This window comes from Alligator sinensis, unplaced genomic scaffold, assembly GCF_000455745.1.
Source record: "Alligator sinensis unplaced genomic scaffold, ASM45574v1 scaffold76_1, whole genome shotgun sequence".
Classification (NCBI taxonomy): domain Eukaryota; kingdom Metazoa; phylum Chordata; order Crocodylia; family Alligatoridae; genus Alligator; species Alligator sinensis.
The window spans coordinates 2,417,758-2,444,509 of record NW_005841865.1 but is presented as its reverse complement, the minus strand read 5'-3'; the positions used below and the strand labels follow the sequence as shown (position 1 = coordinate 2,444,509).

The window sequence follows — 26,752 nt, the reverse complement described above, 5'->3', positions numbered from 1 at the left end:
AGTGGAAGTTCGCCGGCTCCTTCTACTTCGCCATCACCGTCATCACCACCATCGGTGAGTGCCCGCCCGGCCTCGGTCTGCACGGCTGTAGAATGGGCGCAAGCTCCCCGCGCCGCCCGGAGGCTCCCCCTGTGCGGGGCAGCCCGACGGTGGGGCGGGACAAACAGGCTGGAGCCACCAGGCATCTCTGGGGCCAGATGAACTTTTGGTGCCCTTGGGTTTCTTGTGAAGCCGCCTCAATGGGTGCAACAGGGTCTGAGATGCTGGGCTGGAAGCGGGTACGGAAATGCAAACCCCCAACGACCGGTCCCCCGGCAGCGTCTCACAGAAACAAAACCCGCGCGCAGGCGGGATGGAGGGGAGCGGCGGTAGGAATGGGCCTGGTCTCTTCTGGTTTCTAGTAACAGGTGCACGTGGACGGGTCTAAATGTGCTCCTCTGAGAGAGATGGCCAGGAACTGGGCATGTTTCAGTGGGGTGCAACACCGGCCCTGTGGACTTCTTGGGAGCTGGGATCCGCCTGGTCCCGTCTTCTCCAAGTCCGGTCATTTGACTGTAGCATGGAGAGTGTCAGCCTCCGCATCACGTTGTACAGGCTTATCTGTGGGGATGCTCGGGAAAATGTAATCCAAATTAACTTTCAGAGGGGATGATTAAACCACAGTAAATCCCCCTGTAGGCTCTGAGAATCAGAATTAAAGGCCGTCATTTGCGTTGTTTTGTTTACTGCGCAAGTGGGTTAAGCCAAAGGGAAGTAAAGCCGCTCAGATTGTGAATGAATTCCTGCGGGCTCCGCTCTGTTTAATTTAACCAGTCCATTTTAAAATCACACCTTCAGTTCATTCAGACGAATGGCTCTGAGTGTGCCCACATAACCCAGGTAGGCTCCTGGTGCCCCTCTGTGTTGTTTGAGCTATGTGCAAACATGGCCTTGATGCAGAGTCCTGACATCTAGTCTCAGCCTCCGCCAACATGCTGTCACCAGACTAATTGCTTACTTCTATAAAGCGGGGTACACCCTGCTGAGCAGTATGGCAGTTAAAATATATCAAGCGGTTGTGCAGTAGGAAAGCATTGTGTAGGTGCTGTGTATTTTACCTCATTGAGTATACACATGACCTGAGCCCAGCTGTGCATTTAGAGAGCTTGGCTTTTAAGTCATGCCCATCACAATCAGGTGAATTCCCAACTTCAAGGAAATAACCCATATCCTTGTGACAGATGATAGTGCTTTTTACTCAGGCAGGCGCTTCATTTGCTTTTCTTTCATAATTAGAAGTTTGATTATTTCCTGAACCTCACAAATAAGATGCCTAATATTTGCCCCCGACACTGTGTATATCCCTCGTTCCTAGAATATTGGTGCATCAGATCCCTTTAACTGGATTCAGGCCCTGAATCTGAGGTTTAACATTAACAAAGCTGTGTTTATTATTTCGTTGTCACTTTGAAAGCATATGTCATATCTTCTTTTAAGAGCAGCTAGGGGCACAACAGCTGTTTCTCCACAGTGTTGCTTGTGATAGCTATTTCTCACCTAGGTGCTCTTGCAGCATCCTCCTGTATCCTAGGACCTGGTAATAGCAGCCAGATATTATGCTAAAGATTGATTATTTTTCCTATCACTTGCTTCTTACTTCAGTTTGCATTCAGCAAAAAATGTGCTAGACAAAATTTAATTTGATCTCATTTGATTTTGTTGGCATATATACATCCCAACTGGAAACTCTCCCCCTCCAAATGTTGCAGTCATGAATTTACCACATTCAGTGATCGTGTAGTACTCTGATTTGTGACCTGACTTCAAGGCAAGAATTTCCTGGAGAGGAAGTTACACAGGAGAATCTACCCAAGACACTCGTAAATCAACTCCTGATCTTTCCTGAGTGGCAAACTGAGTTTCTTTAAAAAACAACTGCAAAACCCTAGCCCATGCAAGTGTAGGAGAAGCCAAGTCGTAGCATTAAGTGAGTTAAAAATAGAATGTCTCTGGATGTGCATTTTTCCCATATTCTTCACACCATTCGTTTGCATAACTGAAAAAAGTAAGAAATTGAAATGATTGTTTTAGAAATCCTGTACCACCATATGGGGAATGAACTGCTACCAAACCTTTTTCAATTAATGGGTATTGTTCTAGGCTATAAACCTGTCTGGAAAAAAAAAAGGTTCTATCCCTATTAATTTCTCAAACAGAGAAGATTTTTGATAACTCCTCTCTTTATCCTGGCTGCTTGCATGATATAGTGTCATTCCTTTACAGAGAGTTAGTTACTCATCCATTTGGGGCAGAAGCTACAAATTTCAGTGTAGCATATACAGTTAAGTCAGGTGGTGCAAAATCACGAATAGCCAGAGAATGGCAATGAGCACCTTGTTATGATCTCACTGTAACTGTTTGTCTCCTTGACAAACAGTTACAGCTGTAAAGTGTAAAACAAAGCAAGGAAATTAAACTCCTTTGATCAGGACAGAAAATGTTGCACTTTCCCTAGCTCAGGTTTTGGAGACTCAGGAAACATTTCTTTATATATAAAGCAGTAAAAACGAAAATGGATGGCGAGGGAGTAGTTTGGTCTGGGTCTCGTCTCAGCTGTGCTGGCGTAGATCAGAAATAAGTCTATAGGAGTCAGTAGAGTTAAACCAGATGTTATGGTTGTATCTCCACCGCTGAAGAACTGTGCTAGGGATCACTGCAATAAAGCACACCATGTCTGATCCCTGTACCCTGAAACAGATGTCATGTTACCGCCCTTAGTGCAGCGCTGGGCATGCCCCGATAAGCATGCCCAAGAAAACAGCTCTTTCAGGGTGCGGCATGCAGAGTGAGCATGGCTTACTTCAATGTGGTGCTCCCTAGCAGAGTCCTCTGACTCTGTCGCTGTGCTTTAAGCTTGCCCTCCATGACTTCTATGAAAACTCAGAGACTTTCATGGGGTGCAGAAGGGGCCCCTTAGTTCTTTATATACCAAATTACAATCCTTGTGATGCAGAAATGTTAAGCTGAATGTTGCGGATAGCTATACAGTCCTAAGGCCCAGTAAGCATAAGCAGTAGGGCGCCAGTCTGTTTGCAAGCATTGCTTGCTGTCTCTCTCCTCTTCCCAGCAGTTCTGCCAGAACTGGAATTTGGCCCGGAGTCTGGCTGTGGGATTCCACTGCTTCTGTGTATGTTTAAACATTGCCTGCCTTTCTCTTTCCTTTGCAGGTTATGGGCATGCTGCTCCCGGCACAGATGCTGGCAAAGTTTTCTGCATGTTCTATGCAATCCTTGGCATCCCCCTCACCCTGGTTATGTTCCAAAGTCTTGGGGAACGCATGAACACAGTCGTCCGGCTGCTGCTGAAGAAAATTAAGAAGTGTCTGGGCATGAAGACCACTAAAGTCTCCATGGAAAACATGGTGTTGGTTGGCTTCCTCTCCTGCATGGGCACACTGTGCATTGGAGCAGCCGCCTTCTCCTATTTTGAAGGCTGGACCTTTTTTCATGCTTATTACTACTGCTTCATAACCCTGACCACTATTGGGTTTGGGGACTTCGTGGCTCTGCAGAAGAACGAAGCTTTGCAGAAGAAGCCACCCTACGTGGCTTTCAGCTTCATGTACATTTTAGTTGGTCTGACAGTGATTGGAGCCTTCCTTAACTTGGTCGTGCTTAGGTTTTTGACCATGAACTCAGAAGATGAGAGACGAGATGCAGAAGAGAGGGCATCGCTGAGGAGAGCCAGGAACAATGTCCACCTGAAAGAAGACAGTAAGAGCAGAAATGCTATTTTTCTACCCATAGAAGACAGGACGAGCCAGATGAACCTCATCCCGTTGATCCAGGAAGACACTGACAGACAGAGGCGCCAGTCTTCAAATTCTGCAACCAGGGTCCCTTCCTTCTGCACGTGCCTGTGTTACAGACCTCGGCTGTGTGGAAGCCCTGCACCCTCCCATCCCGAGACCCTCAGCTGCCACACCAACCCCGTGTACTATAATTCCATTTCTTACAAAATTGACGAGGTTTCCCTGAGCACCAGGGATCAAACTGGGTTCTCTTCCCCAGGGAGCACCTTATCCTCCAACAGCCCCAGCTGCAGGGGTCACTCCCACCTCCGGAGGAAATCTATCTGAAGAGGGAATTTTTACTCTGAACTGTATTCTGCTCCTGCAGTCATATTTTGATGATAAATTATTAACTGAGCTGTCAGCTCATTGTTATTGCTCTCATTTCTTCTCCTCTGCCCCACTCCCTTTTAGATCAGCTTCAACTCTAGCAGCTGCCAGCCAGCTACACTATGTGCTGTCCAGAAGCATCTTTTAAATACTGCTGATGACTAATCATCTCTTTTAGCAGGGTACAAGGTCAAATCAAGTTACATATTTTTTGCAGTTGGCTGAAGCATTCAGATTTCAAATGAAAGAGTGCACAAAGTGTAGGAGTGGGTCTCGTGTCTAGGGTGGAATTGCTGCTTTGGATTTGCTTTATAAGAACAAACAGACCCCAAATCGCATCACGGTAATGGGTTTTGGTTAACCCTTAGGCTGCCAGTAGTTAATGGTGTAAGTCTAGAACCAAACAGGCTGAAAGATTTGATCCAAAAATTCACTGCAAAAATACTGAACTCACAGTTCCACTAGGGACAAACTCATATATTATATTTGGACTCTTCCCCAAACTGGAAATATGTAGTGGTTTAGGTTTGCGACTAATCATTTGTATTTGAGGTGATAATAACAAAAGAATCTCTCAAAGCAAACTCCAAACAGTATGTAAGCGCAGGCAGCAAAGCTGGCAGAAGCGCACAGCAAGGAAGAGGACAGATCACAAAGCACAGTACAATGGCCAAGCTGCAGGGTTTAGTGGTGTTGCGTTTGCTGCATGGGGGTGGAGTTGTGGGGAGAATATTCAGTTTCTGTGTCTCAGTTCAGGCCATTTAAATGACATTCTTAGTTCCCATTTTAAGCACCTGTCCTGAGGCTTGATAGCGCACCAACCAGCTGAACCATAAGCCAGGTGGACCAACTGCTTTTAGTTGGAATCTTAATACGGACCTCAAGCTCTGAGCAGTCAGTGTTTGATTGCAGTGTTCTGATTTCAAGGGGACACCTGGAGATCTCGACAACGAGACTGAGTGAAACACACAAACCATCCTGGTCCCTCTGACCCCTTCCCCTGCGATGGGTACTGGGTGACAGTGTGAGGAGCAAGATGGGCTGGAATTGAGAGTGTTAGGGTTTCAAATCATTACATTTAGTTGAAGGTTAACAAGATTGGGGAACGTGCCTTTTTCTGCCCTAAATGCACCTAGCCCCTGCCTTTTGGTCTGAGGGCCAAACCTGTCTTCAAGGTCTTAAAAGCCCCATTAACCTTGCTGGTCTAAGTGGGGGTGGGGATGCAGATTGTAACACTTACTGTATCTCTCTTGTCACAGTTTCTGTTTTCCCACTTTCAGCTATGCCCCCAGCACTCAGCACCAGAGTTTATAGTTCTTAATCATTCTCAGTTACAAGAACCCTTCAGTTCCTGCTCACTGTCCTTTGTGCCCCTGGCAGCAACCAAGGGTAAACAGGGTGGGGTCTCTGCTCCAGATCCAGCTCCAGTTTCCAGACAGAAAGCCAGGGTGCACCACGCTGCATCGTCCCACCATGGAGTCACCTCAAAAACTTCACTTTCATTCCAACATATGAGCTTCTTCCCTTGCTGTGTTTTGCGTGGTACTTGCTGGGAGGTATCTTTGGAGCAGACGAGCTCTTGTGCGGTGAATGAAACCACCTGGGAGCCGTAGTCTGGAGTACAGACTTCCGAGCAATGAGAGCCATTTTGCACTAAAGGCAAGTCTGATGAACCACCCAAAAGCTGCCTAATCTCATGGAGGGCCCAGAACTGCAACCTATATCCCCATGTTCTGCCTCTTTCTCCCAGAAAAGGATCTCTGCTTGCTCCCTCAGTGAGACTCGGGTGTAACTGGTGTAAATTAGCAAACCTTTGATTTCACAGGATGTTTGGTGGAGCTGAGCTTCTGGCTCTTGGTCTGCTGGGACTCCGGTGTACTCCCCACTTCCTTTTTCTCTTGCAACTGTCTTGGAGAGCCATGGTCCTCACTAGGAGGGACATGAGAAGAGGTAAGAGGACCTGGGTCCTGACTCTGGTTGTATTCCTTCCTACCAGGTGTGGGCACGGATCCCTGCCTTTGCAGGGCTCGGTACATCGGCTGTTCCAAGGAGGGCAAGAGGCTCCAGGCTGCTTCTCAGAAGAGCAAAGGAAGGGTGTCCCTCTTGATTGGCACCAACCAGTATTTGGCACCAACCAATTATTACTGAGCCCTCCATTGTTGGTCTCAGTGATGCCAGAGCAGGAGGCCTCCAGCTCAGGCTGCAAAAGGCCTCCTTTTTCCTGCCCAGAGCAGCAGTGCAGCACAAGGTCAGACATTTGGACAGTCTCCTTACCCTTGCAATCCACCTGAGGGATGACCTTTCACTTGAATGAGGAGCTCCCTCTCCTTCCATCCCAGTATGGGCTGGTGAAGTCCTTGTGACCTTTTTTCCTCTACCATCCTCTCCAGCACTTTGGAAGCCATCTTAATGTCCTGAGATTTCCACTAGGAATGCCCCCCCGGGTCATCTTTCTTTGCTCAGCTTTCTCCTGAGGAGGGGAAAGAATTGAAAATGGGTAGAGGGAAAACCAAAGAACTTGGCATGAGGTTTTGCCCTCTCCCTGGGAGACCTCTGGAACTAGAGCATTGAGTGGGCAGGGAGGCAGGGCTATGAAATTTAGGATTATAGATCTTCAAAAGGAAGTCCCTACCACCCTTGAGCTAGTGGAATAAGACTGCAGGAGCTGAGGGGCCTGAAAGTCCCATGGCAATGAAGAAGCACAAAGGGGAGTTGGTCTGTTGTGCAAACACCAATCCTCTGCATAGTCCATGGTAAGAAAGCCTAACTCAGCTGTTACATAAAGTATTTATAAAATCAGTCAGTTAGAAAGCCTGGTTTAATCCAAATCAAAGGCCAAGTGTTCCTACCCAAGGACCATGCTAAAGTCATGTCTGGTCAACCAGAGGAGTGCAGGCCCAGCAATCAGTACACCAAAATAAAAGCATCAGGAATTAGAGAACAAAACTGCCCATCACTCACTTTTTGAGCTAAATTATTTGGCATTGAAACCAGGAAGAACAGACAGACTAAAAGAAGGGAGCTTTGCCATCACAGCTCCTGTCCCTTCCCATCTCCTGGGACCCACCCTAACACCTTTGGGCCTTTGTCACTGCGATCTTGAGAATTGGCCAGACCATTCTGAGTCCAAGGGAGGGACCCAGGTGACTGCCATCTCCAGCAACTGTAACTTGGCCCTGAGCAACCCCTGGATTGGGAGACTTGGGTTCCTTCCATCGCCCTTTCCCTTGTGTCTCCTTTTCCTTCCCTTCCCTGTTTCTTCTTTCTTTCCTATACTTCAGCTAACGGAGTCAGGATTACCCAGCCATTTTGTGTAACACTGCGGTGGGGCTATCTAAAGGCAGCTCAAAAGCAGTGTCCTGCACCACCCCATGGTGATAAGAGCGTCCAATAAGGCTGCGTGCTGGGCTGGGTCTCTTGCTGCAAGGTTGCAAGAGCATCAGAAAGAAAAACTGCATTTTTCTGGTTCTGGTATTTTCTTTCTCCTTTTTTGTCTTATGTAGTTTTCAAGGAAACAGGCTCAAACTCGACCAACAATAACGACCACGGCATCTCTTGCAACTAACTTCTTTCAGTTTCTACCATTTAAAAGATCTTCTAAAAGACAGCCAAATGGGAGGGGGGAGGGGATTTTCCTCTGTAACCATGGGGAAAGGGAATAAAGGAACTGCTAAAATGAAAGCCTTAATTGATCATGTGCATTTAAATGCTTTGCCTGTTTCTCTCCTTTTTTCTCTGTATCTTTAATAAAAGGTTTTTCACGGTGGTGGTTTATCCTGGGACTGAAGAGGCTGAGCTCTTGGTACTTGAAATCCTGACTTTGCTTAGCTGTTTGTTGTTGTACAATGACAGGTCCCTGTTAACACCTTCCATGGTTTGGGCTCATTTAATCTAGTAGCCGCCTTCTGTTGCACCACAGCCATCCAGTGAGATGGACACTCAGAGCAATTCTGTGGTTGCTCGTGTGATTGCATCTGAATTTGTTACAAATCCTATTCCTAGATCTTTGCAGGGATATTCTGCCAGCATCAGGCCTGTGACTGATGTGCACCCTCTGTTAGCCTGTCTGGCAGAGACAATCTAGGCCAGGGGGAGGCAACCCCAGCATGGGTGCCTGAGCAAACCATTTTGCTTTGCACACACATGTATGGGTCAATCAGGTGGCCACCCAGGGCCCGGACAAAAAGGGGGCCCCAAAATGGTAATTTAAAAATTATTATTATCATTATCTCTGGCAAAGGGGGACCCAATACTAAAAGTTTTCCTGGGGCCACCAGGAGTCTAGGTATGGTGCTGCTGAGGGTGGATGGAAGGGAAGGGGCTGGGGCTCCACTGCCACAAGGATTGGGTCCCTTGTGGCTGCCCCACCACCTGCCCCTGGCACACCATCATCTGACAAGTTGAGGTTGCAGATGTTTTTGGCGCTCTGTCCAAACACATTGCCAACCCCTGGTCTAGGTAATCTGTTAGGTAGCCAACAGGCCCAGAATGGTGTAACCTCCCTCACTGCCCTGCTTCCAGTGTCTGACCCTTGTCTCTCAATGAATGACTATGGCCTGCAGTGGTAATGTGGTTGGGGTCACTAGGGCTAGTAGCAGGGCAGGCCAGGGATTGTGATGCTCCAGCTTCCCCTGGCAGAGACAATTGCCCAGGGATTAGCACCTCTGCTGGAGTGAACAGGTTTTGCAGCATTCATCCAGGCATCTGCTGAGCTGTCACATCTTACCTGCCATCATCCCTGGGTGGCCACGTATTGGACGAGGTCCTTGAGGATGAAGATGCCCATGCATTTGTATGGCAGAGCTGGTTCAGTATGTAGCTACAATGTGCTCTCACCCAGGTAAATAACCAGCTGCAGGCACTGGCACATAGAGCCAGTGCTGGACAGAAGCACAGCATTAGACATCATAAGACCTGCTGTGGGAAGCAGTGTGAGACCAAGCTACAGCTCTCCCCTCTTTTACCTGTCTCTGTTCACTGGTTGCAGGCAGTGGGTGAAACCCTGGCTTCTAGCCAGTGGGAGTTTTGTTCTCGACTTCAGTAAGGCCAGAAGCATCAGAGCCCTCTACACTGGGGCAGAGTCTTGTTGCTTATCTGTGCAGTACCTAGGACAATGGGGTCCTGGTCTTGCAAAAAGGTCTGAGAGTAACTGATCTATGGATAGGTGAATAACTGGGTTAGTCAGGGAACCTTCAGTGTGAGATGCAGCTGGAGCAAGAGCTAACAGGGCACTAAGGAAGGGCTGGGGACCAGTGGAGAGGATAGGCAGGCTGGTACAGCACCCAGTGGGGAGTGAGAGGCTCAGGGACCATGCACTCTTTTCCCTAAGCTCGTGCACTTTTCCTTATTTCGGGGGTTTGTGTTTTGGTAGCTTTAGGCTTATTGCTTATATGGAAGGCATCTGTTCACCAGGTTGTTATCGGCTTGTCCTTGCCTTCTAGAATCCGAGTTAGGAAAGGTCAGGAGATATCCTGCAGAATCCCAACTGTACAAACAACATAATGAAAAATAAGAGGCAGAACTGCCCAGTGCTAGTAGGGTGCAGGGCTCTTTCATGTTCACCCTGGTTTTGCTCCCTGCCTATGAGAGACATAATTCCTGTAGGCAGCGACTTTAAATGTGGGTGGTTTGAGGTTGGTCTCCAAAATGCACTTAAAACAGGAGAGCGCAGGTTGTTGGAGGTGTGGACCACTCACTGTTTCCATTGGGCCTTTGTACATCCCACTTTTTTTGCCTTTTCTTGTGCTGCAACTGCATGCCTGTTTGCATGAGTGGGATTTCCAGATGCTTTAAAAGTATTTCTGGTGCATTAAACTAAAACTCCTTGGATATAGTTTAGTTTGGCTCAATGGGAATTAAAGTGCCACGTCCATGGATTCATTGTGTGCAAACACAAAGGCACTCAAAGCTGTGTAATGAGCCTCTCTGTTCATCAGATGGCACTGCAAGTTTTTTGTAGTTCACCCATTCAAATTGCTTTCACTTCTGAATTGCTTGAACTTTTTCTTTTCTTGTGCGGTTTGCTGGCTCCCTGCTTCCACAGCTACATGGCAGGGCACAGGCATGGGGTGGGGAGCCCTGGGCCAGGGGTGGAGTGAGGGGGGCAGCACTGAACCGTCCTGCTCTCCTGCAGCACCATCTGGGGACCAGGTTTAATTTGTTTGAAAAACACAGATGTGATGCTCCAAAGCTTAATTCATTTGAAAACCTAGTGCATGCAAACACTGATGCGAGGCTCCAAAATAAATGAGTTTAAATGTTATAAACCTATTTAATTTAATCAGGATTAAAATCTGTGGTGTGTGCAGCCACCCATTGACTTCAGTAAAGACTGTGGGTATGTCCCAACAGGTGCCCAAGTAAGTAACTGGGCTGGTCAGGCAGCCATCTTATGAGTATCTGTGCAGGTAAGGGTGCACCAGGAGTCCATGTATTTATTTCAAAGGTCCCGCCAGCCCAGCAGCCAAGCATGGGTTTAGGCACACCAATCTCTGTAGCTAATGGCACACAAGAGAGTAAGGTGATCAGCAACATGTCCAGCCAGCATTTGACTGTGCCACTCAAATGACCAGGTACCCATTGAGAGCTTGGTGGGTGAAGGACAGCATATGGCAGATATCCTGAGCAGGACCCAGACTCATGCCTCCCCACTCTGCCACCACACACCAGCCTGCTAGTGATAAAAGTGCCTAAAATCCAACTAGAGGAACAAACATTAATTCAGGAATGTTACAAGAGTGTGCAAGTCCTTCCTGTACTAAACTCAGCTGCAGCAGCCACAACATTCATCATCGCTGGATCCCATCTTAAGATCATAGGAAAACAGAACTGGAAGGGACCTTACAAGGTCATCTAGTTTAACTCCCTGCTCAGAAGCATCCCTGACTAAGCCATCTCAGCCAAGTGTCTGTCCAACTTGCTCTTGGAAACTTCCAAGGATGGAGATTCCCCAACTTCTCTACGTAGCCTTTTCCAATGCTTGACCACCCTCTAGTCAGAAAGTTCCTCTAATTTCCAGACTAATTCTCCCCTGTTGAAGCTTGAGGCCATTGCTTCATGCAGGAGGTTGATATCCTTGTCCCCGCTGTACACAAGGGGAACATGAGGCAGATTCAGCAAAGGTGATTTGACCAAGTGAATAACAGTCTGGAATAGATCCCAAGTCTTTTGGGTCCCAGGCCTGTGCACCGGGCCACAGAGCTATTTCCTTAGCTACCTCCTTGTATTTTGAATGCAAGTGACTTCCTACAGTATGTGCAAATGCATGCGACTGGGTCATAGGATTGGAAGCGATGTCTCATGAAATGAGTGACAGGGAAGATCCTTGCTTTGCTCAGAACCTGGAGACATGCTCAGGATCTGAAGAGAGGGAGTGCCATCTGGTGGGCAAATGCAGGAAGGGTTGGCTGACTAAAAATACCTCGAGTTTGGGAAAGAATTAACCTGCTGAGATTCCCTGGAGCCCAGGGACAGATACTTGGACCGTGAGGAAGCCTTCAGGTAATTCTGTGAGAGATGACAAGTTCTAGACCATCCTCCCGTGGAAAAGTCAATCAAAAACCCAAAGAACTAAACCTGACTCTGTCTCACCATAATGCAGGCAGTAAGGATGAATGAACACTTATCATATACCAGTATTTGATGAGCCTTTGGCAGCTTTGGTTCTGATGGATACCAAAGAGCATCATGACTGAGATGAAATACAGCAGGGCTGGGGCAGCGCTACCAGGGAGTTGACATTCAGCCCTTTTCACCCTCTAGAAGAAGGGCTGTGAGGTATGCCTCAAATACCCCTTTGGGAGAACAGAACCCCTGGTGAGGGTCAGGCCTGGCTGTGGGGAGGGCAGGGGCAGTTGCTGAAGAAACCACAATGTGCCCAGTATATTCAGGTACTGGTCATAATCAGGCCATGTTGTTTTGGTTGCATCTCAAACTTACAGATGTGCAGTCCTTCCCTCAAGGAACGTCCGGGCTGCAAAGTGGCCCATGAAGAGTTACAGAGGGGAGAATATAATATTTGCATCCAAGGTTGTAGTGCACCAGATTAGAGTATTCCCATTTCATACTTTGTGAGCCGTTCAGTAAGGTTCACTTTGTTCTGTGTTTAAGCAGCCAGAGCAGCTGTATGCATGGAGCAAAGCCTGGCAATTGTGTGGTTATTCAGATAACACAATTATGTGAGACCCACGTGCCCCCACGGCCTCTCCTTATGTCCTCTTGTTGTGGTGGTGGCTATGGAAAGAGCCAAAGGCTCATCATCTTGGCTGCAGAGAAGATGCCAGCTACCTGTACTCTCCCCACACACAGCTGGAATGGCAGAGGTGGGCCTGCAGGGGAGACACTCAGGAAGTGAGGGTGAGGGGAGACTGGCACCCTCATGGTCCTGAGACCTGTCACCATGCTGCTGCAGGACATCAGAGGCCTGTTGGAAGGACTCAGGCGTCCTGAAGCTCACCAGTGAAACTAGCAGTTCCTGCCATAGGGAGGCTGTGTGCTGTCTCATGCTGGGCTGAGCCCCTGCACAGCAGAGAAACTAGGAGAAGTCCTGCAGAACTGAGCTCTCTTCAGGCCCAAGGAGCAGCAGAGCTGTCAGCTGGACTGAAGAGATGCAGGGTGCTCTCCGATACCTGGAGCACAGAGTTAGTGGGAGCGACAGTCAGGTCAGGGTGCCGGCAGCAGGAGAGCTGATAGGGCAGCTGGTGAGAAGAGCCCTCTTCCATCCAGTGTAGGGGCTTGGTGAGAGGTAACTGTCCTGGAGCTTTGCCTGAGGGGATGTCCACCCTGCAATCAGAGGTGTAAGTGAAGCGTGAGTGGACATACCCTGGTTAATCCAGCTCACTCAGGCACCAACAGCAGGGAAGACCCAATAGGAAAGACCATACACACCCTTTCAGGACCCTGGGGACATAAGGGGTGGCCCACAAAGAAGTCCAGGCAGCCCTGGCTAGGTACATGAAAGCCAGCTTGGCATGTTTCCACATGCTGCACTCACACCTCTCACTGCAGTCACACAGGCCTTGCCTCCCTCTCCTTTCTGTACAGGAGACAGGGCTGGTGGCCTAGGGCAAGTGCTTGGAGATGAGGGTGCAGGGGACTTTGGCCTCTTGCTCTGTGATGCTGTCATAGGTGGCAGAAGGCCGGGGCTAGCAGGGCTTAGCTCCCTGAAATTAATTTTGCGCCAACCAGTGACAGCAGCAGCACCGTGGCACCGCTGTCCTGCAGTGCCATTCCCACACCTTGCTTCCGCGGTGCCGCACCTAGTGCCCCCGCTGTGTGCTTTGCTGCCACCACATACAGCACCAGCATGTGCCGGTCCTGCAACGGCCCTGCAGGAGGAAAGGGTGGGGGCCAGCCCCCACAATAATATTTCATGTTATTAACAGGCTGCTGCTCCCCTGTCAGTTTTACAGTCTTGATAAATTACTACATCTTCCAATGAAAACAGGCTCTGAGGCAGGCCGCCAGACTCCTCCTGACTCCACTTGGAGCTGGGCTCCTGTTTATGCCAGGGCTGAGAATGTCCCAGAGAGAAAAAAAGAGCATCAGTAACTTGGAAATTCAGCATGACAAAGTACCTCTCTGTAGCTGGTTCCTCCAATGTGCAGCCACATCTGCATAAGCCAGAGCAGACCAGCACCTGAAAGCCCAAGCTGTCTGGGTAAACCTTGAACCGCTGGCGATGCACAGGGGGGGTACACGGGTGTACATATGCCCCTTGCATGTGGCAGTGCAGGGGCCAGCCCCCACAATAATATTTCATGTTATTAACAGGCTGCTGCTCCCCTGTCAGTTTTACAGTCTTGATAAATTACTACATCTTCCAATGAAAACAGGCTCTGAGGCAGGCCGCCAGACTCCTCCTGACTCCACTTGGAGCTGGGCTCCTGTTTATGCCAGGGCTGAGAATGTCCCAGAGAGAAAAAAAGAGCATCAGTAACTTGGAAATTCAGCATGACAAAGTACCTCTCTGTAGCTGGTTCCTCCAATGTGCAGCCACATCTGCATAAGCCAGAGCAGACCAGCACCTGAAAGCCCAAGCTGTCTGGGTAAACCTTGAACCGCTGGCGATGCATAGGGGGGGTACACGGGTGTACATATGCCCCTTGCATGTGGCAGTGCACCCCCTGCAAAAAGGTGCCGCCGACACTGCCGGCGGTGCCTGCGAGCAGTCACCGCTCACCACCTGACCCCCGCCACTTTGCTGCTGACACTGCCAGTGGTGTTTGTGGGCGGTCCGCGATCACTGCTGGCTGCTGCCAATGCTGCCGGTGGCATCCATGGGTGGTCACAGACCACTGGTCAGTGCTCGCCCCTTCCCCTGCCGCTGCTGACAGTGCCGCAGCTGCCTGCGGGAGCTCCCTGCTTGCTGCCACCATGCTCCCACTGCCGACAGCGCCACCACCGCCTCTGGGAGCTTACTGTGCCCCCCCAGCCTCTGAGGGCATGCAGTGTTCAGGCCTTAAACTGCACACATGCCAGACCATGCCTTTGTGCAGTTGTACTACTGCTGCTGGATTGCTACCATGTTTGCATGCACATGGCACAGGCATGGGCCCATTTTCCCAGCCTGCTTTGAGGCTGATCTCGGGCTTGTGACTTGTGCTTCAGTCACCATAACCCCTGCAACATACTTTTGATAATCCTTGCCCATGTGCAGTCAGTATCGTCTTCTCTTGGAGCCATTATCCAAAGCAAAGAGCAGCTTTTCTTTGACTGTGAAAAGACAAAGTCCACAGGCCTTTTCATGTGAACTGTTTAAGAGCAAACCTCTGGTGACTGGTTTTGGGAGCCAGAGGGCCTCTGATGAGAGCAGCATTCAGAGGCTGAAGGATTCTTTATGCACCCCCCACTTGCCCCGACTTTATGCCAGAGCTCACTGCATTAAATGGCTCTGCCATCACTCACCAGACGCAGCATCCGCAGCACAAATTAAACGCACAGCAACCCATGTCAAAACACCCTGGGAACTGACAGGTGTGACGTCCACAGCACAGAACATGTTTCTCAAACACAGAATGGAGCTGGTAATGATTTGACAGCCCAGAAAGGCAGGGCACCTGCTCATTTGTTATTATTGCTGTTACCGAGCTTGAGTTGCTAGGCAATATTGATGTTAAGGTCACCAGTCGCTTAGCAACTGCCTGAGCCTGATGTTGCTTTTGGAAGTTGGTGATGGTTTGACAGCAGGAGATGAAGCCATTCAGATCTCTGCATCTAACTGGATTGGGCTGGCTGGACTGTCTAGCCATCAGCTCTGTTGGAGACTCCCTCTGCCTTCCTCTCTCACCTTCAGTCTGTATCATTTACTCCTTTTCTTTTTCTTCTTCTTTCCCTTTCATTCTTCCCCCACCTCCATGTCCCTCCCACCAAGGCAGGCTGGTGACCCCAGCATAGAAATCTCTGCCATGCTCTGACCATGAGCCCAATACACTAGGGGAGCTTAAAGTCTCAGATAATGAAGCAAGAAACTATGCTGAACAGGCCCACAGTGACACTTTCTGTGACTAGTCAGCAGTGGGACTGGGGCATTATTTTCTTGCCCTATCTTCTACCATTTGTCCTGGAAAAGGGGTTGACTGGCAGGAAGATCCTACAGCATGCCTCTTCTGCCCAGCCTAGCTCTACCTTGGCCATCAAAGGTAGTATCTTGAGGCCCAGTCACCGCTTGCAGAGGGACACTGAGTGTGTGCTGCTTGCATGTCCAGTCCACTCGAATCCATGTATTTGAATAGGAGACACATGGAGAGAACAGCCTGTGATTGGGCCACCAGCCAGGTATGAATCACCTGAGTCATCAGGCTGCATTCTGGAAGTGCACACACTTGCCCTGCTGCTGTCGCTCCAGCAGGTTCCAGATTCAGGTGATTTCAGGCAGCAAGCTATTCGTATTATTTATGGCCTTATTGCCAGAGTTGTTCAAGACCTGATTAGATAGGGAAGCAGTGTGTGGGGCAATTTCTACCTGAGACAGGGCATCAGCAGTGTCCTAAGCTCATCACCTGCGATAAGTCCAAGCCCTGGGAAGTGTCGGACTTTGTGTTCATATGCAAGACAATTAAAGTGTTTAGTGGGAGAACAAATGGGCAATTTGAAACTCTGGGCCAGCAAAACCTTAGTGGCCAGGACATGGGTTATGATAGGTAATGGATGTATTCAATGAAAATCCTTGAATCTGATTTAGGAAAAAAAAGGTTTTTATTATCACCATTATCAACATTGTCATTAACTGAACACTGAATTGTAAATCACTCAATCGTCAACACATTGGCTGAATAAAACCTACAGACAGGAAAAAAGTACAGCAGAACCCTCCTTTAAATACAGACAACTAGCCCACGAACAGCGCTATGCATGGCGCGCCGGGTCACACCACGCTTCACGGACTACAGTGCGATATGGATGGAGCAATCTGCTCCAAAGGTTTCCACCCAAGGGAGTCCACATACCTTGCAAGTGATTCACTGTGGGGGCAGTGCTCCTGTGACTCCTGGAGAACTGGGATGCCAGCCTCCTGGTCACTGAAAGGTGATCATGTGTGTTTGCACATCTCCTGCAATGCAGTCATGCATGAGATTTAGCCGAGTCATGCATGAAAATACAGAGGAACGTTTTAGTGGCTCAAGTGTCAGCCAGGGATGCCTGCCTCTAACAGCCAACAGGAGTTAGGCATTTTGCTGCCACTTGGCCCTTTGACAGTCTCCCCCGTGAATGCCATAATGTAAGGAGAGTGGCAAATAAGTCAAAATGGTCTCTGTCCAACTAAAGCAGCTTTCCTTGTGACAGCAAGAGCACCAGCACGACAACCTGGGCACTGATCAAACCACAGAGATGCCAAGTGGAAACCAAAGAAGATCAGACTGGACAACAGTCAAAAGAGAGATCAGGTTGTCATGCTCTAGGAATGCAGCAGTTCCTTGCTGGTTATAAACAGAGAATGCTGGGTTCTTCGGAGACTTACACAATGCTACCTCGAGGTAATTTAAATTTTAATCCCAGATTAAGGACCAGGCTTTGCAGCATTTACTCCTGTGGATAATTCTGATGTGAATGGTCCCCCAGAGATCAAGTGGCCAATTTGTTTAGCAGCTGCAGCAGAACCAGGTCTTGAGTGTGCATCTACACTAGGGAGTTTGGTAGCTACTCTTCCACACAGGACAGAAAGTAGCTGCACTATGGTAGAAATGCTAGAGAACACAGAGCTGGGTGTCATCACCATCCCTGGCCTGCACAATGGTACGGGTGATGCAGAAAGCCTCACAGGAGCTGCAGCTTAGGTCAAGGATGGTTGATGATGGGCTCAACCCCATGCTGACTTGTATTTCATTCTCCTGGGGCCACTACTGCATCCAGACACTGCTGAGAAGTGAGACCGTCAGCTCAGTGGCACCTACCTGGAGCCAAGATCAGCCTCCAATCTCTGTCATTTGAAATAAAGCTGGGACCTTGAGGAGGAAAAATCCTATCAAAAGGAGAGAATTGGCTGAGGGAGAGGCAAGAGGAGTGGAACAGAGAAGCGTGAAGGGAGAGCTGCCCTCGCCCTATTGCTGGTAGGGGGAGCGCTCCCCTCCTGATTCCATCTATTCTAACCTTGATAGTCTGTCTGGAATTTGAAGTCACAGATTCTGCTCTATCCTTGCTAGAAGCTCCTCCTAGGGGAAGAGCCTGCCATTGATCTGGAGGCAAAGCTGTCATGAAAATGGCTGAGAGTTTTGCATCTAAGCAGGTGGCAGTTTATGGCACTGTCCTTAGTCCTGGCTAGTTCAACAATGCAATTGTCCATGCCCACAATTCCTTTACAACTCAAAATGGAGAGCTGCCTAAAAAGACAGTCCTTTCTGCCATGCACTCTCCCCACCCTCATCTTGGGATCAGAGCAATCCCTGTGGGGATGCAGCTTGATTCACCTGCTTGGGGGGGGTTGCCTACTGTTTCTTCCCTTATGGAATGAGAACAGGCCATGACTCCATGGTGTGTCACCATCCAGCTAATAGAAAAGGCCCTCTCACATGGCTTGGTGAGAGGGCCTTTTCTATTACTCTAACTCTTTTTTCCCCTCTAAATATCTCAAAATGACACTCCACTTGAGAAGACAGATTTGTGGAAATGGAGGAGTGAGAGGTTGTGATGGATCAAACAGTATTAACCCACCTGACAAAACTGTAAAGGTATTTAGGCACCTAGACATTCAGATAGGTATCTGGCGGGATATTCTAAAGTTCTGCAGAGAATCTCAGTCTGAACCTCTCTAAATCTTTAGGCAATGAAACCCATTTTAAAACCTGGCCCTTAAGGCTTAGTGCTGCAGTTATTATTCAGCCAACTCAGCTTGGTTTTAGTGGGAATTTGCATGAATAAAGACTGGGATTTGTTCCAAATTGGCCTTCTGATTGGTTTTCTCTCCTAACCACTTATTGCTCAGTGGCCAGGACTCAAGTAATCCCTTTTCGCACAGACGAGGCTGTGTCACAGCTCCCAAGGCACGCAACTTGCTACAGAAAGGCAAATTCTGAATATTTGGGCTGCAGAAGTCTGTTTCATGTTACAGCTCTGGAAAGTGATGAAGACACAGACCGGTAGGTCCTAAGCTGCATTTGCTGGTGCTGTGTAGAGAACTGGCTGAGAACTGGCAGGCTTCTTTCCTCTTCCTTGTTTTCAGCTGCTACATATTGTTCTAGAAGAAGCTCAAGCTGGAAGAAATTGTCTACCCAGGAAGAGATGACAGTAGCAACCAAGGAGAGATTGTGTTTCAAAGCAAGGACATTTGCCTCTGAGCCATCGTTAATGGGAGGGCAAGACCTCAAGACAACCTCTCCATTAAGAAGCATTCATGCTTCAAAGAAAAGTTAGAGATTCCCTGGGAAAAAGATACTGCTGCCAAGGTTGTGTACGTGTCGGGAGGGAGTGGAATTTTCTGTTGCTGCCTGAAGTGTCATTTTTATGTTGGTGCTGGTCATGTAGGGGTGAAGCATAGATGGGGATTTGACAAGTTAACAAGATAGTGGCCATATTGTTGGAGGTCGAAGCCACCTATAATCCCATTAGAAGAAGCGGGACTACATATATATAACAGCTTAGTTCAGTTGGAGTCCTAGATAATGGACACAGGCTTGTCAGCTACCAGTCTTTTTATTACCAGGGTATATTCAGTTATTGACAGTATACACATTCTAGTCTGTCACACTGGGGTTGATGTATGGAAGTTTATTCTGCTATGTTATTCTGCCCAGCATGTCATTGCAGACCTGGCCAAGAGCTTAGTAAGTTTGAAATCAACATGAGGATTTCTCCATAGACTCCTTGATGCATGGGGGAACTCACATGGAGGAGCATCCAAACTCATTGCAAGACCTACATTTTATTTTGCATTGAATATACATTGCATCTTGTAATACTAAAACATTCTTAAAATGTAGTTATCTTCTGGTCCTGCCATTTTGGAATGGTCTTTAAATGAACCCAGCATTATCTAACTTTCTGTGGAACTGCATGGGACTGTCACTGGCTTATGCATTATCCCACGTTATACTTTACAAAGTTGTGTTTATCTCCATCTTGGGTGGATTTTTTGTAATGACAAAATGTCATCTGTGGAATGGACAAAAAACCCCACAAAAGCTTTAATGAGCAGCTCAGTATACCACTCAGTAAAATCTGCCTTTAGTTTGCCTGTGGTATCCTAAAGAGAACCACAGCTGGAGGGCAGAATTGGCATAACCCCAGAGTGCAAAGTTTTTCACAGTCTGAGGCGCTGCAGTGGCAGTGGGAAAACCTTATCAAACTACAAATACTGAATTGCCTAAGAACATCAGGGAGACTGAAACAGTCATGAAGTTTACACTGAAACTATTATTAAAGTTGTAGTTTGAAGTTACCTACAGCTGTGTTGCATTCATAACCTAAGAGAGATCTCATGTTGATGGGCAAGTGTATATCATAATGAATGTTTCTCACATGGCAATAGCCCCATCTTCATTTTATTAACCATACCTTCAAAGTTAATATGGTTCTTTTAAAAAGTGATGTCATTAAGAATGAAGACAACTATATACTTTATCAACAATATGTACTACAGCCTGCAAGTCACAATCTGTGCACATCAAATGGAATATATTATTGCTTGTTAGCCTATTAGACTTTCTTTATAAAAAGATTTTTATACAGAATACAGAATTATGACAAAACTAGCTAAGTAGTTTTCATCTTGAAAATACAACATCAAGTTCTTCAACAAAGGCTTGGATAGTAGCTGAGATTTAATGAATGTTAACAAATACTTTAATAATAATTTAATGATCAGTTTCAACAGAACTTTCTATAGGACTCTTTTCTGGTTGTTATTTACAGATTCCTGTTAGTTTTTAGAAAAAAATGTTGATAAAATGTAACAAAGAACATATAAATCAGAAGAATGAGTAAACTTCATACCCAAAGCATTAAATGCTTTTGAAAATGCTAAATCGTGTCATCTGTTAAAAAACATATGCTATCTTGTTTTTAAAGAAAAATATTTATCCTGTTTTAAAATATTAATAATAGCATGTAATAAACTAACTCAAAATGAATTTCATAAAAAAGTTGTCTTGCTGTCTACCCATTACCAACCATGCTTAGGATGAGGTTCTGCTAACTGCCTCAACATTATAGAGGAACTTGTAATGTTCTGACTCCAGAAGACCTATGATTTTGGAACACTAGATTGATAAAGGATCCAGTATTTAAAAACTTTAAATATATACAGCCCAAGAGTTCAGTGATCTCCCTAAAAATTCCTTTGCTGTGAAGTTGGGATACACTTTTTGAGCCAGGATCAGGCCAAGGTTTCCCTTGCCCTTTTCTTCCAGACAGACTTGCAGAGACTAAACCCTAATGCCTTGGGTCTGTGGAGGTTCCCTTGGTCTGTCTCTACTGATTCAGTTGCAGGATGGGGATCTTGTTTTGTCTCTATATCATGCCAAATGGGTTGAGAGAAAGGAAAGCAACACCAGGAGGATCGAACATCAGATTTTTTGCCCAACATGGCTTCTGTTTGTTCAGCTTACTAACAGAACAGTTCTCTCACTTCTAATATTCTGTTCTTCTTGTGTTCATAGAATTATCAATGGGAAAAGATAATTTTGTCCTCAGTGATGTGGTCATCACCATCCTCTCATTGAAAAAAGTATAGCCAACAAATAAATTAATATCCACGAACTGAGCCTTCATTCCGTTTGTAACCAAGCCTCCCATCAAGATTAAACGTAGCTTTTGGAATTAAAGAAATGGAGAATCAGCCTTGCCTTGGGCAGACACTAACTAGTCTCCATACTCAGTCCTCTTTACTCGCACGTCACGTATGTACCACTCCTTTTTCTTAAAAAAAGAACAATAACAACTAACACCTAGATTTAAACACAAAACAACTGTTTTACCTTTTTTAAAAGAAGACCAAAGTTCACATTTCAGATGCTAACTGCTCAAGACAACTGCTACTTTTACAAACTCTAATTGACCAGAGCAGAAGTTAGAGCTACCACATATATTATCTTGGAGTTGGATGAAAAAGTTAGGTTTGGCAAAAATAAGCTTTTCTAAGCTTAAGACCCTGCTTGGACTCTCTATCGCTTGGAGTCTTTATTTAAAAACTGGGGGTTAGAAAATATTTCCTTTACTTCTACCCAAAGTTAGTGAGTTAAGTTAAATGCAGAAGCCACTGTGTGAGCTTCTATAGCCTGAGAAATGGAGAAGTTTGGGCTATGATTGTAAGGACCTGGCCTGCCCTTCATCTCTATGCCTACATGAGTCATTAGAAGAGTTGCTGTGATTTTGTTCTGCTTTGTTTTAATCTCAGTGAAAACTTTTTATTTGCCTCTAAGTATGACCTACAGTGTATGGAACCAGACATTGCAACATTGACTTAGTCCATAAGAAACAGGAAGTGAAACTGACAAGAAACAGAAGCAAACTTACTAGCCCACTATCCTGATCCCAGAGCAACAGAAGATAAACAACACAGCATCAAACAGATGGTGAAAACTAGTTTCAGTTTTCATAATATCAGGTGTTAATAAAATAACACAGGAGAGGAAATACAATTTATAGAATAAGAATTTAACCTGACAAAGACCTTTTAATGTAATAAAAAACATAGACAAGACAGTCAAAGTTGTATAAGTCCTATTTTTAACTAAACTGATCACATTGAGCTTGCAGAGTTTTTGGAGAGGGGGACAAAACCCTGTGGAATTTCCTGTTCATGGAGGACCAAAGCCAGTCCCAAAAGGAGATTTCTTGAAGGTACTTAGTTTGGTGTATATCATCCCCCAACTCCTAATTAAAGGTTTCAAAAAGTTGCATACATACTAATGAACATAGGTAAAATGTGACTAACTAGATATACAGGTAGATAATGTCCAAACCATATACCAATAAAAAGTTTTCTAAATAACTGAATGTAGGACCCCTGCCATTCAGTTATCAGGCTTGGAATGTATTTGTATTTTCCCATAGTCCTTTTAAAGACGTAGTTATTAAAAGATCCAGTGCTACAAACCACTAAATCTACCTAATCTATTCTAGTTCATACACATATTGTACAATATTGCCTAGTACTTACTACATACCAAGAGGAAAAGGTGTTGACTTGAATTACAGTTAATGTGCTTTTTTGTTTTTTTAAAAAGAGTCACAACATAGTTTGACCAGCATGCAACAAACTTTTGTCAGCTAATATACAGAAATTGTCCAATACAATTAGGAAAAAATAATTAGAGTGAGGCCAGAGACATAGTTTACCAAAGAAATTAAGAGAGTGGACTGAAATGTTGAAACTTTACTATCTTGAGACTCTTAAAATTCTTAGGTTTATGTCCCTTTCCCCTTTTACATTATATCAGTTTTTACAGAGCTCGTTGTTGGGTCCATTATTTTTGCACCTATTCTGTAATTGCTTCAAAATAAATTTAAAATGCCACAGACAAGCAATCACCACAAGCACTTTTTCCATCCTATAAAACTTCATGCTTATATTCTGACATATTTGTGGTCCACATGTTGACACATCCAGTGTGTTTCAATGACAAGTCAGGAATTTGCTGGTTCCTGAGCATTACGTAGGACCTCGGCTTCTTAAATCACCAAACAAAATATTTCCTTGCACCTACTTTGAGGCACTAGCCACCAAATCTTCATTAAAAATTATGACAAGAAATCTAGCAGAAAGGCCCACATAAAGAAAACCCCATGAAATCTGTCAGCCTTCTAAAAAATTCTCCTTGGCTTTGGGGAATGGGTGTTTCCAAGCATAAGATTTTGTATCACCTGAACAATCTAATACAAATAGCACATTACCTCCACTGCTCTAGTATATATGACTCTCTTTAACAGCAGCTACTGTCTGCTCAGCAGCTTACAGAATATACATTACAGGGTTAACCTGCATTTACTTACAGCTAGCAATGGATGTTCTCTGTTGCTGTCCTTAAAGCAAAATCTACATATGTTATGACTAGAGCATCTGTTAGATTCCCCAGCCACCACCTCTTTCTGCACTCTGGGAAAAGTGTCCTCCTCTTTCAATACACCTAACAATGCTTGTGTATTAACAGGGTAATCTTGGGCAACTCCGCCTTCTTTAAGCATGGAAGGGGACAAGTTGAGTCCCTCTCTAGAACCCCTTACAAGATGAAAAGTTGAGTTTCTCTTTGCTGCACTCCCAGAAATATCACACCCTTTCCTGTCATTGAATAAAACTATTATTTCCGGTTAACTCACAGCATGACATGTTGGCAGAAGAAGGGTAGCACTTTATAAGATATGTACCAGTACACAGAAAAGATGGACAGAATGCAGAAGGTAGAGTAAGGGATGCATGGCAAAAAAGGAAGGAGTTTGTAAACTGTGGAATGTTTTATCTGACAACATGCTAGTAAGCCACATCGCAAACTGAAAGTCTGATGTTCAGCTCCCACTTTCAGTGTTTCTCTGAGCAAAATTGCAGCTAATTATCATGCTAAGTGCCTCCATTAGAACTGTCTGGTCTGAGTAAAGTATGCTCTATTCATTTTCCTATCAAATATGCTTCGTCAGCAGTGTTAGCCAAGAATGTATTAAAGACACTTGCTGGTAATTTGGCACAGTTTAAAAACAAACCAACAATTGTTTTACAACTAACATGATTCTTTGATGTAGAATTTATTCTAAAGAAAGAGTTCCTTTTTTATTAATTCATTTTTAAGGAGAAAGATTGTATAAAAAACACAAAGCTCCCATAAAAGCTTGCCATCCCTGCTCTCTTCTGATCAGATGTTTGCATCTGAACCTTTCAGGCAATGCCAGAAAAGTCTGGTTTGGAAATTCATAAAGTACAAAGTTAAAATACCTTCCCTGCTCAAAAAAAATGATGCTGTGACTTTGTAGGGTAAATGGTGATCTGTAATAAGGGTGCCAGAATGATTGTGAGAGAAGTTAAACATGAGGGGTATGGATAACTGACAACTAGGACTCATGCCCCATGGCACCTCCAACTTAGATGGAGAGGATAGCACTGCCCTCTCCCTTGTCTTCTGTCTAAGGTCACTGGGTTATCCTCCTCTTCCAGCTCCATAAGAACTGATTGAACATGCACCGCACTTGAGGTCAGAGTTCCAGCAAACAAAACCTTGACAGCATGTTTAAAAAACAGAAGCAGTTCCCCTTTCCTTACTCATTAAGACCTGTCACAGCAAGGTCCCACCGTGCTCTCCAGAGAAAGCTGTGAGGACTGGCGTAGGAGTGGACCGGTAGTGGGATCTACCATTGAGGAGGTCGGGAAAAGCTTGTACCAGCCAATGGCTAAGGTTGACAAATCCAGTTCTTCCAAGAGAACCCTGGCTACTCCCATGAAGTGTTTGCGCTCCATGCGTCCATAGTTTCCCCAGACTATCACCTTGGAAACAAGACAAGAGGGACATGGTTAGTTCTCAAATAAAGTGAGAGGAGAGTCATACATTCTTTTGAAAAAGCGGTTCATACTAAGTCTGATCCAGTAACTACTATGGTCAATGGAAAGGTTCCCTTGGAGTTTAAATGGGCTCTGGATCCAACATCTATTTTTTACACAGTGGAAAACAGAATCCTAAATCCACACTGCTGTATCTTAAAGGGTGTAAATCAAACTTATCAAGATATACTTGCAGTGCATGGGTAATGGTACCAATTTACAGCCAGGTGATTTAGGTCATGAGAAGGGGGCAGGGTTGATGTTGTTTGTTTGTTTGCTTGTTTGTTTTGAGGTAGTTTTATGCATCCTAAAAATAGTAATTGTTTTATTAATTAAAAATGAGCATGTTTGCACATACACAGATGCATGGGCATGTACATGTGTATTTATTAAACATGCTCCTGTAGTGTGTGCAACAAATGCTGCAGCACTAGAAAAGGGGCATGCATGAAGTCCCCATCTATAAAATGGGGATAACAGTATGGCTTTTTTCCTTCCCTAGTTTGCCTTGTCTGTTTAGACCATCGTTCTACATGCTGATCTGCAGAGGCAGACCCTTCTGCTTGAATAGGGGCATGTTCCCTTCAGAGATCCCTTGTGCAAGTGAAGGGGGTCCAACATGTGGTATGTTTTGCAAATGTAAACTCTTTGGATTTCTTACTGCATATTTGTACTTGGCCACAATGCAGCCTCTGTTTTTTTGGGAATCTATAGGTTCTAATATGTTTTCAATGACAATAATGGATGCAAATCAGAATGTGAAACCTGGACCCATCTTTTCTATTTCTCTTATAGTATTGCATTGGCCAGAATCCCAACTGCATTGGTACCAGAAGTACATTTCTCCTTCAAACCGTTAAGTAATTTATGCCTTTTTTTAAATCAAAAGAATTTTGGGAGGAGAGGAGGTGGCGATTTCAAGCTCTTTTTTCATCTGCTAAAATGAGAGGCAGATGTGATATACTTACTCACAGGAAGCTGTACCATGACTACTCCCACTATAATTGGTGGAACTACTCATGGTACAAGGTCCTATGCAATATGAATGAGGGTGACAGATAAATGAGGGTGACCTGATGAAGAAAGCTTTGCATTTAAAAGCTTGTCTAACTTTATCCCAACCATGCAACTGGTCCAATAAAAGACATCACCCACAAAAGTCTTTGCCTCTGGTGACAGATAAAGGAATTTGTTGAGCACTTAGCATGGCACATCCCCTACTCTGATATCCATGCAAATCTCATGGTTGTTCAGGGGGGTAATGTGTTTGTTTATATAAACATTTGAAATTCTCTCTTTCCAGGCATTACAGTGGAGCTTGACTAAATAAGCAGGCCAGAAGAGGCTTGCAGAGAGAAGACAGAATGCTTGTATTGAACAGAAAAACCAAGGTGGGGCATTGGCTTACAGAGAGTTAAATGGCAGCATGAAGAGCAAACACTGCCTTTGTGCAACATGCATATGGTGATGAGACATGGTTACTCACACGGTGACAAGGCAGAAGCTTAGCCTTGGCAAGTTGGCCTAGCGATACAAGATGCATGTGGCATCACAAGAATGGAAAGGGTAACATGCTAGGAGGGAAGGCTTGAATGCTAAGAGGAAGGTCTAGAAATAAGTGGTAAGACAAGCCAAGG

General features: G+C 45.7%; 2 protein-coding genes across 3 annotated transcripts in view; one reads left to right on the top strand and one right to left on the bottom strand.

Moving 5' to 3' along the window:
• LOC102385484 (potassium channel subfamily K member 9-like) overlaps nt 1-4,187 on the top strand; it is a 42,022-nt gene extending 37,835 nt beyond the window's left edge. Inside the window, exons 3-4 of the mRNA XM_014525387.1 lie at nt 3-54; nt 3,207-4,187. Coding sequence (XP_014380873.1) covers nt 3-54; nt 3,207-4,117 — 963 coding nt within the window. The 3' untranslated portion in view covers nt 4,118-4,187. The remainder of the gene's footprint in view (nt 1-2; nt 55-3,206) is intronic.
• Nucleotides 4,188-18,189: 14,002 nt separating this feature from the next.
• RIMS4 (regulating synaptic membrane exocytosis 4) overlaps nt 18,190-26,752 on the bottom strand; it is a 95,003-nt gene continuing 86,440 nt past the window's right edge. The window contains exon 6 of one of the 2 annotated variants that reach the window (XM_006016673.2): nt 18,190-25,061. In XM_006016673.2, the coding sequence (XP_006016735.1) occupies nt 24,843-25,061 (219 nt within the window). In that variant the 3' untranslated portion in view covers nt 18,190-24,842. The remainder of the gene's footprint in view (nt 25,062-26,752) is intronic. The other variant, XR_003091726.1, reaches the window with a different exon arrangement.